The sequence below is a fragment of the Terrapene carolina genome, unplaced genomic scaffold (assembly GCF_002925995.2).
Source record: "Terrapene carolina triunguis isolate 2854851 unplaced genomic scaffold, T_m_triunguis-2.0 Scaffold88, whole genome shotgun sequence".
NCBI classification, from domain to species: Eukaryota; Metazoa; Chordata; order Testudines; family Emydidae; genus Terrapene; species Terrapene triunguis.
In genome coordinates, this window is record NW_020664439.1 from 43,688,863 (window position 1) to 43,703,458 (window position 14,596).

Sequence of the window (14,596 nt, forward strand, 5' to 3'; positions counted from 1 at the left end):
CCCCCCCCCCCCCAGTGGGCAGCCGAGACACCGGCCTGGGGCTGGGCCGGGCAGGAGGCAGCCCTTCCCACGCTACTCTTACCCCCGGGCCTCTGTGCCTGCTGGGGCTGATTCCCTCCTCTGTCCTGCCTCCTTTGGGCCAGCCCCATTGCCAGCCATGTCCCTCCCTCGGGCCCATGGGACCACGCTCCCCTGAACCTTTCTCCCGTTGGCTCTGGCAGGGGCTGCCCTGCCCTCTCTACCCCCCCCCCCCCCCCCCCCCACCCACTCACCAGCTGCCCCTCCCCACAGATCTGCGGCATGTGGCGGAACCTGCACAAACCCTCCATCCGGCTGCTGAGGGCGGAGCAGCTCCGCATCTCCCTGGTCACCAAGTCGCAGCCAGCCGGCGAGATCCAAGGCCCAATCATCAAGCACCGGGCCCTCTTTGCAGGTAACTTCCCCCCTCCCGGCCCTGGGGCTGCTCTGAGAGCCCTGGTGTCTGGGGCCTCACTTCATGGGGGCCCCACTGGCCAGTACCCTTGGCTGGGGTCTCAGCAGCAGCCAATGCCCCGAGTTCCAGCCGGCCCATCCAGGACGCTTGGTCTCACTGCTGCCCACCCCCTCCCCCCCAGGGCTGACCCTCTCAACCTTCTGCCCTTTCAATCCCAGAGACCTTCAGCGCCATCCTGACCTCCGTGGACCCGACCCACATGGGTACGGGGGGCATCGCCATGCTGACCCTGAGTGACACCGAGAACAACCTGCACTTCATCCTCATGGCCAAGGGGCTGCTGGAGCCGGCAGACAAAGGTGAGTGGGGACAGCGGGGCGAGGCCTGGAGCAGCCGTGGGGCTCTCGCCCCTTTGGCGGGCACCAGGCGGAGCGTACTTGGGCAGGGGGGTTGGGGATGGAAGGGTCTGGGTGGGGTGGGGGCAGTCAGGGGCCCCCACTGGTCACTGGAGGAGGGAGGGGGAGACTTGTGGAGATGTTTGGTGGGTATAGGGTGGAGGGGATCGTTGGGGGCAGACTGTCTAATGCTCTTTGCCTTTGCAGAATTCCCTTGGGTCTCACTTAGGGTCCGGATCCTGCACCAGAACCGGGTGCTGCGTGAGGTCAGGGCCAACATCACTCTGCAGGTAAGCAGTCCCCTTGCCACCCATTCCCCCTTCCCTGCTGTCCCCTGGAGGCCAAGCCATGGCGCTTTCCCCTCCTCCTGTCTCCACAGGACCCGGACTTCGCGGAGGTGCTGAACGACCTGTCGAGCCGCGAGATGCTGTGGCTTGCGCAGGGGCAGCTGAAGATCACGGCGGAGACGGAGGGCAGGCGCCGGCGCCAGATCGCCGGCTACATCACTGCCAGGAAGAGCTGTGACAGTGAGTGGCGGGGAGAGGACGTCGAGGCCGCGCTGTGCCCCAGGGCCTGGGAATAGCAGGATAGGAGCTGAAGAAACAGACCGCAGGGTCGGCCCCTGTTTGGGGGGCTGGAATGGGAGTGTCAGAGGGCGGAGCCTCCTAGGAAAGGGCGGAGCCTTCCACCCCCCAGGAGGCCCCTGGAAGGGAGGGGTGGCCCAGTAGCCCTGGCTCCCTTGGTGCAGGTTAGCACATGATGTTGTGGTGTCTGGCCGTGTGGCCGCCCAGGGCACAGGGTGCCCCTGGATGCCATGCCTGAGAGCCCTGTGGCCCCTATTGATTACAGCCCTCCAGAGCGTGCTGTGTGGAGGAGACGCCCTGATGCCAACCAAGACGGGGGCTGTGGGGTCTGCCAAGCTGGCGCTCCATGAGAACGGGACGCTGGAGTACCAGGTAGGGAGGGTCCGCGCAGGGGCAACGTGGGGTTGGGGGCCCACTCGTGTGTGTTTGGAGAAACCTACATGAGCACCTTGGTCCTCAACCATTTCCACACCGGGACCCACTCCCAGTTAGCAGGGAGGGCATAGGTGCTAACTCCATGGGTGCTCCAGGGCTGGAGCACCCACGGGGGGAAAAAATAGTGGGTGCTCAGCACCCACCGGCCACAGCTGTTCCCCACCCCCTGCTCATCGGGGCGCTATGGCTGCTGCCCAACGGCTGTTTGGAGGCTCAGGGAGGGGCTTGGGGGAGGGCGGAGAGTGGCAGGTGGACAGGAACCTCAGGGAGGGGGTGGAGTGGGAGCGGGAAGAGGCGGTGCAAAGGCAGGTCCTGGGGGGTGGGGGTTGAGCACTCCCAGGGAAAAGGAAACGTCCGCGACACCCCCCCCCCCCCACCCATCCCCCTCCCCCCGGCACCTGTCCATGTCCCCCTGGGAGCTGTGATACCGCCCCCTGCAGGCTGGGAACCCCAGGCAGACCTGCCGCTGGGACAGGGAGTCAGGCCTCCTGGGTTCTGTTTCCAGCCCTGGGAAGGGAGTGGGGTCTAGTGGTTGGGGCTGGGACCCTGAACATCAGGACTCTTCCCTTCCCTGTCCTGAATTTTGGTTTCCCGCCTGTGAAATGGGGCTAGTGGGTTAATGCGGGTAACGTCCGCAGTGCTGTGAATGGACAGTGCTGAGTGGGGTGGGGTGGGCGGACCGCCACGCCCCCTCCCCACACCCATGGGTGCAGCTTGGTTGATTTTTCCCGGGGAGCTTTGCTAACGCTATGAACCGGACAGACCCTCTCTGGGGCGCTGCCCCCTGCGCCTCCCCGCAGGTCCAGGTAGCAGGGACGGCGAGTGAGGTCATCAGCATCACCCTGGAGACCAAGCCGCGGAGGAAGAACAAACGCAACATCCTGTTCGACATGACGTCCAGCTACAGGGAGGGGCTGGTGAGCGCCCCGCCAGGGGTAGACGCTGGGGGTGGATAAGAATCCAGGGGGCCATGGCTAGACCCCTCCCCTGGAGGATGGTTGAAATCACGAGGGCTCTGGGTGTGTGAGCAGGGAAGAGCGGAGTTTTCCTTTCCAGAACCCCCACCCCCCAAATCAGCCCGCACAAGCCAAATCCGGCTAGGCCCTTTGGGCCCCAATCACCAGGGCAAAGGCCTTGGGAATAAACCAGTGGAGAAAAGGTGCGGCCAGTCTCCTTAGGAAACCTGGCCCTGGCTGCAGCTGGCACCTCCCTTGAGGAGGAACTTAGAGATGGCAGGCAAAATCCATGCGGCAAATACTGGGCGGGGGGCAGTCCCAGGCTGGAGAGGGGCCCGATCCAAGAGCCCTGGGGCAGTTTGGGGTACTGTCCAGTCCAGAGCTGTGCGTATTCCAGGCCCGGTGCTCCCCCATGGCACAGGGCGTGTGCAATACCACCAGAGCGGAGTGACAGCGTCTCACACCCACCCACCCGGCACTTGTCCTGGGCTGGTGTGACACCCACATGTGGCTAGGGCCCTGCAGAGTCACCCCTAACATCTATCGCCTTTGATCTGTTGCTTTGATCATTCCTCCAGCCTCTTCTTTGTGTTGTGTTTTGAGCCGCTCCTTCCCCCAGGGCTGTATAGATCAGCCTCCGTTTCCCCCTCCCTCCTCCCATCGGAATAGACCTGTTTCCTCTCTAGCTAGATTCCAAAGCCCTTTCTTGCCCTCCCTGCCCCTTCTGGCTTTCCTGCCAGCTCTGTAGAGGCTACTCCCTGGCCGGCCTGTGTCCAGGCTGAATCTCACGCTGCATGCTCCCCTTTGGCTCCTGCTCCCTTCCCTATTTGATAGGAATTGCTGGATCAGATCCAAGGCCCATCTAGCTCAGACAATTGCCAATGCCAGAATATGGTGTGACACTCCCTAGCGGGCAATTGGGGAATAACTTACCCCCAGGGCACTTTCCTTCCTGACCCCAGGCAGCCAGCCCTTCTGCCCTGAAGCCTGAAGATTTATATCCCACCTAGCAAGTGTTTCACCCACTCTAGCGTAGCTGGAGATGTTTTCATTACCCACATCCTGGTCTGAATCCTAATGAGTTCTTGGCTTCAGTGATGCCTGGGGGACTCAATGCCACAAGGTTTATCACATGCCTAGGACAAACATGTTCCCTTGGGTCAGTGTTAGAACTTATTGTCTCTTAGATTTAACGAATACCCCCTTGTATGAGGAGAGGGTTTACCGTCCTCCTCTGCCATCCGTTTGTAGCCCTTTATCACGTCTCTTCTCTAAACAGCCCCAGACTTCTCAGCCCCTCTCCAGATGGGAATTCCCAGCCAGGCCGCTGTCGCCTGTCTCTGAACCTTGCTCTCCGCTGGGAGATGGGGGCGGGGGGGCGCAGAGCTGAGCACAGGATGCCAGGTGGGGCAGCCCATTCAGGTTGTGTCCTGAGCTCACCTCACTGCAGTGTCTGGGCACCTTCCCCGTGAGATCAGTAGTGATTGTGGAGCCATTCTGCATGGCAAATCCGGAGCGGGCAGACTCTGCACCCGGGCATTAAATCTGCCTCCACATCCCAGCAGCATGATCAGCGGAAGGGGCAGATGTCCTGCTGGGAAAGCAAAGTGGTTGGATTGGAAGAGATTTCGGGGAAAATCTCTGTATGTTTAACCAGCCCTATCTCACTCCCTCTGTACTGTTATGAGAAGATAGTGTCATCTGGCTGTGGCAGCACGTTACATGTCTGACCCCTTTCTCCAGCCCCCCCCTAAGATCTCTGGGGCAAGGTCCATGCTGTTTCAGTATGTATGGGCAGAGGGGTAACACCCCTGCGTCAGCAGAGGGTTTGAACCTGGGACCTTCAGCACCACAGTACAGACATCAATCACTTGAGCTAAAAGAGTAACTCTGTTACCTGGTAGCAGTAGTAAACTGTTTCCCATAGTGGCACAGCCCCTGGAGGAGGATGGGAGGTGCATTTTGTCAGGGTTATATGGCAGGGTAGGCCACGCCCACTTAGTGTGGTGCTCTGTCCCCCTCTAGTGGTGGCTGGACTACATAGCAGTTGCTGCACCTTAGCTAAGCAGTGGCTCTTTTGGCTCAAGCAGGAGTGGCTCCTGCATTAAGATCCAGAGGTGCCAGGTTCGATCCCCGCTGCCGATGTCCCACCCAGGGGCGGCGGCATTATGTGGGTGCTTCTGAAAGTAAGTGATAATGCCCCCTTCCCCCAGCAGGCGTGTTAACCTCTCTCTTCCCCCCCCCACCCCACCCCGGCCAGGCCAGCGGGACCTGGCAGCACATGAATGCCCGGGACACCCACATGTTACTGCAGAGCGAGCTCTTCCTCAACGTGGCCACCAAGGACTTTGAGGAGGGGGAAGTGCGGGGACAGATCAGCTCCCTGCTGTACAGCGGCCTCCTGGCACGATATACAGGTACCTGCTGCCGGGTGGTGCCCTGTTTCCTCTCCCACGGCTGCCAGCCCCACGGGGCTGGAGGGCACGAGGTGGGTGGGTCTCTGTAGCGGGCAGTACATGGGCGTTCCCTGTAGGTCAGGGACCCCGGGGGCCGGCCCCAGGGACTGCAGAGCGGGCGGGCGACGCCTTTCGCTGGCATAGCTGGACGCACGTGTCTGACCTGTGCCCCCTGTGCCCAGAGCTGCCCATCCCTCTGGCTGGCCAGCTGGTGTCTCCCCCTGTGCGGACCGGCTCGGCGGGACACGCCTGGGTCTCCCTGGATGAGCACTGCCACCTGCACTACGAGATCGTGGTGGGCGGGCTCGGCAAGTCGGACGACGTCGCCATCAGTGCCCACCTGCACGGCGTCGCCGAGCTGGGCGAGCGCGGCCACGAGCACGCCCGGCTCCTCAAGGGCTTCTACGGCACCGAGGTGATGGGGCTGGGGGGCTGTGGCTGGAGGGGGTGATTGGGGGGAGTGATGGGCCCTTGGAGGAGGGGCTGGGGGGGAAGGGGTGTTCCAGGCAGTGATGAGGCGCCTCAGGAGTTTGGGCCCCTGCGAAACCCAGGCAGCTCTGCAGAGATCTGTGTGTCGAGCTCCTCAGCCCAGCTGCCTCTAGCAATTGGGGGAGGGGGAGGAAGCTGGGGTCACTGGAGCTCTGGGCCCCTCAGCCGGCGCGTTGGCTCCTGTCCTGGGCAGCCCCAGCTCCGCCTGGAAGTGCTGACCAGCCCCGGCTCAGCACAGGGATGCTGGGGGAGCTATTCAGCCTGAGCTGGGTGAGAACCACCGAGGGGTCAACCCCTCCCCTGGGTGCCCCGGCCCAGTCCTGGGGGTACCAGGCTCTCGGAGCAGGGCCACCCTAGAGCACGGTGCCACCTATAACCTCGGCAGTTCTCTGGGGCGGGGGAGCAGCCGGGCCCCGCTAATGCCCCTCTCCTCTGTGCCTAGGCCCAGGGCGTGGTGAAGGACCTGGACGCGGAGCTGCTGCGCCACCTGGCCCAGGGCACGGCCTTCCTGCAAGTCAGCACCAAAGTCAACCCCCGCGGGGAGATGCGGGGGAGGGTATGTGCCACTGACTCACCCCCTCCGGCTTTCCGCTCCCTGGGCAGCAGCTGCCGGAGTCCCAGCCCCAGCCAGGCACCAGGCCCTGCCAAAGGCTGACTCAGCCTGGATTGGTCACAGCCTGCCAGGGCCCGCGACCCCTCGGCAGCGGGCTGGGGATGCTGGGCCTGCTCCACCCGCCCAGGAGAGGGGGACCTCAGCAGTAGCAACCCTGCTCCGGGCTGAGAGACAACTCAGCATCCCTTGGACAGAAGCAAGGAGCGCCTGGGTCCCAGTGTCCTCCCAAGGGTGCATCTCCCAAGGGTGCATGTAGCTGCAGGCTCCTCAGTCACGCGGTACCACCTCCCTGCCCTTTCTCTGCCGCTTTGGGGCAATGGGCCGCCCAGCACTGCATGCAGAGTTCTCTGGGGACCCGCAGCCCCCTGCCAGCCCAGGCCTGGGCCTCTGCTGAGCAGCCACTGCCGATGGTACCCACCTGTGCAGGGACCGTGCTGGGCACTGCTGCGTCTTAGGGACTGGGACGAGTCCAAACTCTGTTGCTCGCAGCCTGAGCCAGACCGGAGGAGATGGAGAGACACGTTAGCCCGTCCCTCTCCGAGCCGGCCCGGCTGACGTTTGGAAACTCGGGATGTGTTTCCCCCCTGCAAAGATTAGGCCAACCAGAGCACAGGTCTCACTCCCGACAGGGGTTCAGGGTGCCCTCTCCTTGTAAATGCTCCCAGAGGGGGGGTGGGCCAAGCCAGAAAGCAGAGAGTTAATGCCCTTCCTGCCCTCCCCACCTGCCCTCTGCCTTCTCCTGCAGGGGTGGGGCAAAGGCCAGCAGCCTGGCTCAGTCCCTCCCCACCCTCAGCCCCTCTGCTCCCCTGCTCCTCCAGATGACCCCCTTCATCCAGGTTTGGAAGCTGCTGTGTCGGGCTGGCTGTGGCACCAGCCCTACCCCTGCCCCAGGTATTCCCGGGTGCTAACTCTGCTGGCGCCCCGGCTGGAAAAACCGGCGGGAGGGGGATATTTGCAGACAGAGCAGCATCCGCTCCCTGCCTGGGCCCGGAGCCCCGGCGGCTTTCCCAGAAGCGATGTTTGGCTGGGACGCCTCCAGCTGCCTCCTCGCTATTCATCAACTGCAGCATGTGTTTGTGGCTTGGCTGCCCCGGAGACCCCGGGAGACTTGCTTCCCCGAGGAGTGGGCTTGGCCGTGCAGGAACAGGAGCAGCTGCTGCCTGGCATCGCCTGGCACTGCTCCCAGCCGCTCTGGCTGGCACCATGTAGGTGCCATGGCTAGAGCTGGACAGGAAGTTTATTCTTTAAGGAAAACTTGTATTAATTCCTCCACTCTCCTCAGTCCTCGTCTCCCGACAGCAGAGAGGGGAAGCAGGGGGCTTCCCTGGCCATGAGGAGACTGGGCAGGTGCAAACTGCACTGCCCAGCTGCAGCCCGAGGCAGCAGGCTGGCGTATCCTGCAGGGGGCAGCACTCTGGGCTTCAGGCGGGATTGGCTGGCAGCCCCTGCGCTATCCGGCGGGGGCAGCGCGTGGGGTGAGGGTGACCGTGACTGGCAGCAGCTCGGGGTGGAAGGCAGCAGGGTGAGCTAATCCTAGCACCGGCAGTGTCGGAGCGAGCCCGTGCCCTTGCCGGCCTGGCTCAGCAGTGCCACCGTGACGTAGGTTAAATACCATTCGGAACCATTAGAAAAGGGGGAGATAGAAAATATCACAATGCCACTATCTAAACCCCCGGTGCGCCCACCCCTCGAATCCTGCGTGCCGCTCTGGGCGCCCCATCTCAGCAAAGAGATATTAGCGTGGGAAAAGATGCACAGACGGGCAACCAAAATGATTAGGGGTTTGGAACAGCTTCCGTGTGAGGAGAGAGTGGCTTGAAAAAGACGACTGGGGGGATATGACTGAGGTCTATAAAATCACGACTGGTGTGGAGACAGTGAATAGGGAAGTGTTATTTACTCCTTCATGTAACACAAGAGCTGGGGTCACCCAATGAAATTAACAGGCACAGGTTTAAATCATAGAATCATAGATTATTAGGGTTGGAAGAGACCTCAGGAGATCATCTAGTCCAACCCCCTGCTCAAAGCAGGATCAATCCCCAACTAAATCCCCAAATGGCCCCCTCAAGGATTGAACTCACAACCCTGGGTTTAGCAGGCCAATGCTCAAACCACTGAGCTATCCTTCCACCCCAAACCAAAGGAAGTATTTCTTCCCACAACGCACAGTCAGCCTGTGGCACTCATTGCCAGGGGATGTTGTGGAGGCCAAAACTATAACAGGGTTAAAAAAAACCCAACTAGATAAGTTCATGGAGGACAGGTCCATCAATGGCCATTAGCCAGGATGGGCAGGGATGCAACCCCCTGCTCTGGGTGTCCCTAGCCTCTGACTGCCAGAAGCTGGGAGTGGGCGACTGTGGCTGGATCACTCGATTGCCTGTTCCGTTCATTCCCTATGCAGCACCTGGCACCGGCGTCTGGCAGAAGACCGGACACTGGGCTAGATGGACCACTGGTCTGACCCAGCCTGGCCCTTGCTGGGCCAGGCCCTTGCTGATCGCCACCCACCTCCTGCAGCCCTGCCCCTGACCTGCTGGTGCCCTTTCCCTGCCAGGTGCACATTCCCAACCAGTGCGAGTCGGGGGGCGTCCGACTGGCCCCTGAAGAGGACGAGCTCCTAGAAGAGCCCAAGCCCAAGGACCCCGAGCAGCTGAAGAAGGACCCCAACTCCTGCTTCTTTGAGGGGCAGCACCGAGCACACGGCTCTCGCTGGGCCCCTGCCTACGACAGGAAGTGCTCCCTCTGCAGCTGCCAGGTGGGTGCAAGGCGTCCCCGAGGCTCCTGCCGCACCCTGGCCCCTGCCATGGCCTCTGACCGAGTCCGTGGGGCTGGGCATGGCATCGGTCTGCATTTAGCTCCTGCCTTCCCTGCGTCACTGCAGCCGCCCCCAGGGTGGGAGCGAGGGGCCGGCCTCCCAGTCAGGTGTGAACTGACAGGAGGAAAACGGCCTCCGTGCCCCCCCACACACACACACCCACCACCATCCCCACCCTAATGCTGGCAGCTGCCCTGGCCTGCCAGGCTTCCACCAGCTGAGCTGGGTCCTTCTGTCTGCCGGCTCCTCTTGTCACCCTCCACCACCCAGGCACTCCTCCCCTCCCCACAGCTGGCACCTTTCTCCATCTAGCTCTGGAAATAGGCCTCCAGGGAGGTGGGGGGCAGGGACCTCAAGCTCTCTGGTCCGGGGCTGCCCCTGCTCAAGGGCTGTGGGCCAGGGAGACAAGTCCCATGTGGAGCCTGGCCAGCGTTTCTTTCCCAGCAGCCCCAGATGGGCTGCTCGTGGGCAGAGTAGGCTCCCGGGGCAGGGCTGCTGCTTCAGGCCTCGGGAGACCCTTCTGGGTTGAGTGTGTAACTGGCTTTGCACCTGCATGTGCTGTTGTTGCCACTGAGGGCCTGCTTCTAGAGAGGATAAGCGATCACCTGCTGCTGCCGCCTGGAGGGAGCGCTCCCTCGGCTCCAGCGGCAGAAGCCTGTGGCTTTGGTGGGGTAAGTCCAGGGTTCTAGCCTGGCTCCCGGTGGGCTCTGTCTAGTGTTTGTTGCACGGATTCAACCCCAGCCAGGGCCGGCTGTAACTTTTTTGCTGCCCCACGCAGCAAAAAAAAGCGCCGCCCCCCGCGCCGCCCCCCCCCCGGGCGCCGCGCCCCATGCCGCCCCCCCGCCAAGCGCCGCGCCGCCGGAGCGCCCCCCCCCGCAGAATGCCACGCCGCGCTGCCCCCCGCCACCCCAAGATTGGCCGCCCCTTACCAGGTGCCGCCCCAAGCATGTGCTTGGTTGCCTGGTGCCTGGAGCCGGCCCTGACCCCAGGGCTGTGGCCCCTCCCTTGGGCTTAGGGGTGACCACCAACCCCTGGCTTCTCCCTGCTGCTGATCCCCTCCCAAGTTCCCTGGGGATACAAAGGCACCAGATGCCCTCTGTTGGGTGGTGTCTAATGACGTGTGTGATTTTTCCCCCCCCCCCCGCCATTGCCTCTTCTCCCCTGCCCCTCCCCTCCCACAGAAGCGCACGGTGATCTGCGACCCGATCCTCTGCCAGCCTCTGAACTGCACCCAGCAGGTTCACCTAGAGGACCGGTGCTGCCCGGTCTGTGAAGGTACTGGGCACCAGGGCTGGGGTTGTTGACGGAGGGGAGGGCCTTGGGGTTTGGGGTGGGGTGGGGAGGGGGGCTACACTGTGTGACACAGGGCCCTGGGAGATGACCCCCCCCATCCTCCTGAGATGTTCAGGGGGTCCCAGAAGGGGCAGCCTGCCTTGGAGCAGTGTATTGGGCTGAAGGGGGAGGTGAGGAGGGAGCAGCTCTTGGGGAGGCATCTGTGTAGCCCCAGAAAGGGGCTGGCAGAGTGCCCGGCCAGCCAGCGTCCGTCCCTCATGGACTCTTCTTGTTTGGACAGAGAGGAAGGCAAGCCAGGAAGAGCTGAGGGCGGAGAAGGCCCGGGACAGCAGTGAGGGTGAGTCCTGGCCAGCAGGAGGGGGGGCAGTGAGCCCTGACCCGACCCGGGAGGCAGGCCTCTCTCTGGGCCCCTCTGCCCCGCCTGGCTCCGGATCTCTAACGCTTTCCCCATCTGCTACCCCAGGCTGCTACTTCGACGGCGACAAGACATGGCGAGGAGCCGGCACCCGCTGGCACCCTGTGGTCCCCCCCTTTGGCCTGATCAAATGTGCCATCTGCACCTGCAAGGTACTGCAGAGCCCTTGTCCCCAGTCAGTGGGGAGGCCCAGCAACCCCCTTTCCCCTTGGGTTCCCTCCCGGCCCCTTGAGAGCTGGTTTGTGGCTCCTCACCCTGGGATTCTGGCTCCCCGGTGCCATGCGGTCTCAGCCCACCCCATCCTCTCTCCATTCAGGGAGCGACGGGTGAAGTGCACTGTGAGAAGGTGCAGTGCCCGCGCCTGACCTGCAGCAACCCCGTCCGAGTCAGCCCGTCCGACTGCTGCAAGCAGTGCCCAGGTGCGTCCTCCGGCCGGGCTACGTCTGGCCATTATCTGCCTAGAGCGCCCAGCTGCAGTCAGGGCCCCGCTGTGCCAGGCCCATCATGGATGCACACACATCCCGTGCCCCGGATGAGATTGGGGGCCCCATCATGCTGGGCGCTGCACGGGCCCCCCTCTTCCAGTTGGCTTAGATCACTGCCCAGACCCAGAGTCCCTGGCACTCTCACAGGAGCAATGGGCCTCAGCCCCACTCCAGAGGGGGGTGGGAGGTTGCTCGCTCCCCATGACCCGTTGGCTGTGGGGCAGCGGTCAGTGCAAGCACCTAGGGTCTGGCTGGCAGCATCCAGCTAATTTTCAGCCGGCGCCATAAGCTTGGGCTGGATTTGACCCCCACTGCCCCTCAGCAGCCCAAGGGTTCCGCGGAAGGCTTCTAGTGCAGGGCAGGGTGGGCCTCCCTTCTCGCTCCCATCCTGCTTGGCTGGCCCAGGTTGCAGCTCCAGCCCCATCTCCACCTTGGCATCCTCTGCCCCTTGGGCCGGTCATAGAATGTAGAACTGGAAGGGACCTTGACAGGTCATTGAGTCAAGTCCAGTCCCCTGCCTTCACAGCAGGACCAAGTACTGTCCCTCACAGATTATTTTTGCCCCAGATCCCTAAGTGGCCCCCTCAAGGATTGAACTCACAACCCTGGGTTTAGCAGGCCAATGCTCAAACCACTGAGCTATCCCTCCCCCCAAGTCCACTTGGAGGATCTGTGGTCCCTGCCCTCCTGTCTCGTGCACCCTCCCCATCCGTGTGGGCTGGTTGCTTCCTTCTCCTCCCAGCCACACACACTTGGGGAGTCAGCCGCTAACTGCAGGAAGCTGGGAAGAAACTTCCCCTTCGGGGTGGTTATTCCATGATTGACCACTAGGGGGAAGTCTTACCCCTTCTTCAAGGCAGGAGGCCGGGTTAGATGGGCCCCTGGTCTGATCGGGTCCCTGCTCCCCACCCGCCTTGCCGGATGCTGCGGACACATTCTGCCAAGTTGGGGAAGCTCCGTCTCCTGCTCCACCCTGTGTGCAGGACACGCTGCCTTGGGGGGTGGGGGCGCGGCGGACACCCGCTCTGCTGCACTAAGGCAGCGGGGTGCCTGTGTCTTTGCTCCCCACAGCTCCAGAGAAGAGCCCCCCTGAGCTGTCGGACATGATGCAGGCAGACGGGCCCCGGGCCTGCCGGTTTGGGCGCCAGTGGTACATGAACAACGAGAGCTGGCACCCAACGGTGCCCCCCTTCGGGGAGATGAAGTGCATCACCTGCTGGTGTGTGGTGAGTGCATGGGGCGGGGGCCCCCCCCTCGGGTTCGCTGCATGGACACAAGCCCAGGAACAGCCTCTCAGAGCCCCCAGGGGAATCGGAGGCCCCGTGCTGTGAAGGGGGCAGGGAGCTCTGTCATCAGAGTCCGGATAAAAGGCTTTCTGGGCACTGAACTATCTGCAGCCAGGCCCCCTGTGCCCTCCTCCCCTGCTCTCCAATCTCGCCAGGCCTCCTGGCCACACCCCCACCGGGGAAAGCTCCTTCCATCCCCTGCCGCTTGGCCAGGCCCCTCCCCAGCCGGGCCCCTGTCTAACTCCCTTCTCCTCCCCTGCAGTCCGGGGAGACCCATTGCCAGCGCCAGGAATGTTCCCCCGCTTCCTGCTCCAGTCATGCCAAGAAGGAGACCCGCTGTTGCGCCCGGTGCCGGGGTGAGTGTCGGGCCGGCCTGTCTCTGTCCCCCTGCCCCACGTGTGCACAGCTGGGGGACCAGTGTTCTCCAATGGCTCCTGGGTGCCTGATCCACCCTTGGCCCCAGGTCGGTGGGCCCCAATCCAGGAGGGTGGGCCCCGAGTCGCCATGTCCCAGGGTATCAAAGGCGCCTCCCTGCCCAGGAACAGGTTCCACCTCTGCTGAGGGATCTCCTCGTGGGCAGACCTGTCCAGGCTTGGCACCTTCAGCCCAGCCATGGGCCGAGATTAGGGTCACGCTGGGACCCAGCCCGGATGCTTGCCATTGGCAGGCCTGGGGCTGGCCGAGCCCCCTGCTCACTGACTCTAACCCTGCTCTGTGGTTCTGCCTCTGTCCCACAGCCCCAGACGTTGCCCCAGAAGAAGCCCAGGAGAAGCTCAGAGCTGACGCCCCAGAGGCCTGGAGCCACTAGCCGGACACCAGTGGGAGGAGGAGGAGCCGGTCTGGAGCAGCAGCCCAGCAGCGTGACCAAGATCTGTGCTGCCCCGGCCCAGGGCGATACTCCCTGCTGGCTGCGGGGAAGCTGGGGCGTGTGGCCCAGGCCAATCCCCATGCCAGCCCTAGACTAGTTTTTGTTTCTTTGGTTTGTTTAACATGACAGATTCTGCCTTCTGCTTCCACCCAGGCCTGAGCCGCTGCTCTGGGAGAGCCCCGAGCCCCCTGCCTCTGCCCCGAGGGGGCTGGCTGGCTCTGCGGCAACCTGGGACCCCCACCAGCTGGTCAGGGCTCAGGGAATGACACTGGGTAGAGACTGCGCTGCACATGGCAATAGCCCGGCTCCATGATAGTATGGGACGGGGGGGTGGGAGGCTGAGGATCTTGGGGCTGGGGTGCTGTCCTCCCCGTGCCCACATACCCACTCTCCCTCCGGGGAGGCACATGGCCGCTGCGGGGATGGGGGCCCAGGTGAGCATCTCCATCAGGGCCTGGGCCTGTGCAGCCCTGCGTCGCGTCCCAGCTGGGCCCCCCGGGCACGGCCCAGGCCTGGCTTGTACATAGTGTAAAATCTCCCTGCCCCTCCGTCCTCTCCTCTCGGCTTGTTCTTTGTCTGGGTTTCTCGTGTAATTTATGGTTCTAGGAGGGCCTGTCCGCCTTGAGCAGACCAATTAATCTTCAATAATTAGTCTGCTCAGGGCGGGCCCTTCCCCGCCTCGCTCAGGGCGGGCCCCGGGCCCTCCCCGCCTTGTGCAGACAAATGAATTGGGGGAGATTGTGTATTTATTAAAAACAAATGAAACTGCCCCACTACGGCTCTGCCTCTCATTGCTGCCCGCTGCTGGGAGGCACCAGCGGCACGTGGAGTCAGAGCACGGCTGGGATCGGCCGCACGCGCGTGGACGGGTGCCTGCGTGCATGGAGCGAGCACCTCCATGGCAACGGCAGCCCCCCTGCCCTCACGTGGGATTCGCACCCCCTCTGCCTGTGACAGCCCTCCTCCATCCAACGCTCTCCACTGCCCCAGATCTCTGCTGTCCCATCCCCACCCCCCTCCACAGCCCACCCAGCCTGGGCACCTGTTCCCCCGCCCTCAGGCTGGGA

The 14,596-nt window shown here is 63.2% G+C and overlaps 1 protein-coding gene across 1 annotated transcript in view; it reads left to right on the top strand.

Annotated features, from left to right (window-relative positions):
* CHRD (chordin) overlaps positions 1-13,711 on the top strand; it is a 41,981-nt gene extending 28,270 nt beyond the window's left edge. The window contains exons 6-22 of the mRNA XM_026649929.2: positions 292-433; positions 652-792; positions 1,036-1,118; positions 1,208-1,355; positions 1,678-1,784; positions 2,648-2,764; positions 5,064-5,220; positions 5,442-5,674; positions 6,191-6,304; positions 8,922-9,122; positions 10,364-10,457; positions 10,756-10,812; positions 10,939-11,042; positions 11,207-11,309; positions 12,447-12,601; positions 12,924-13,017; positions 13,399-13,711. Coding sequence (XP_026505714.1) covers positions 292-433; positions 652-792; positions 1,036-1,118; positions 1,208-1,355; positions 1,678-1,784; positions 2,648-2,764; positions 5,064-5,220; positions 5,442-5,674; positions 6,191-6,304; positions 8,922-9,122; positions 10,364-10,457; positions 10,756-10,812; positions 10,939-11,042; positions 11,207-11,309; positions 12,447-12,601; positions 12,924-13,017; positions 13,399-13,469 — 2,121 coding nt within the window. The 3' untranslated portion in view covers positions 13,470-13,711. The remainder of the gene's footprint in view (positions 1-291; positions 434-651; positions 793-1,035; positions 1,119-1,207; positions 1,356-1,677; positions 1,785-2,647; positions 2,765-5,063; positions 5,221-5,441; positions 5,675-6,190; positions 6,305-8,921; positions 9,123-10,363; positions 10,458-10,755; positions 10,813-10,938; positions 11,043-11,206; positions 11,310-12,446; positions 12,602-12,923; positions 13,018-13,398) is intronic.
* Positions 13,712-14,596: the final 885 nt, after the last annotated feature.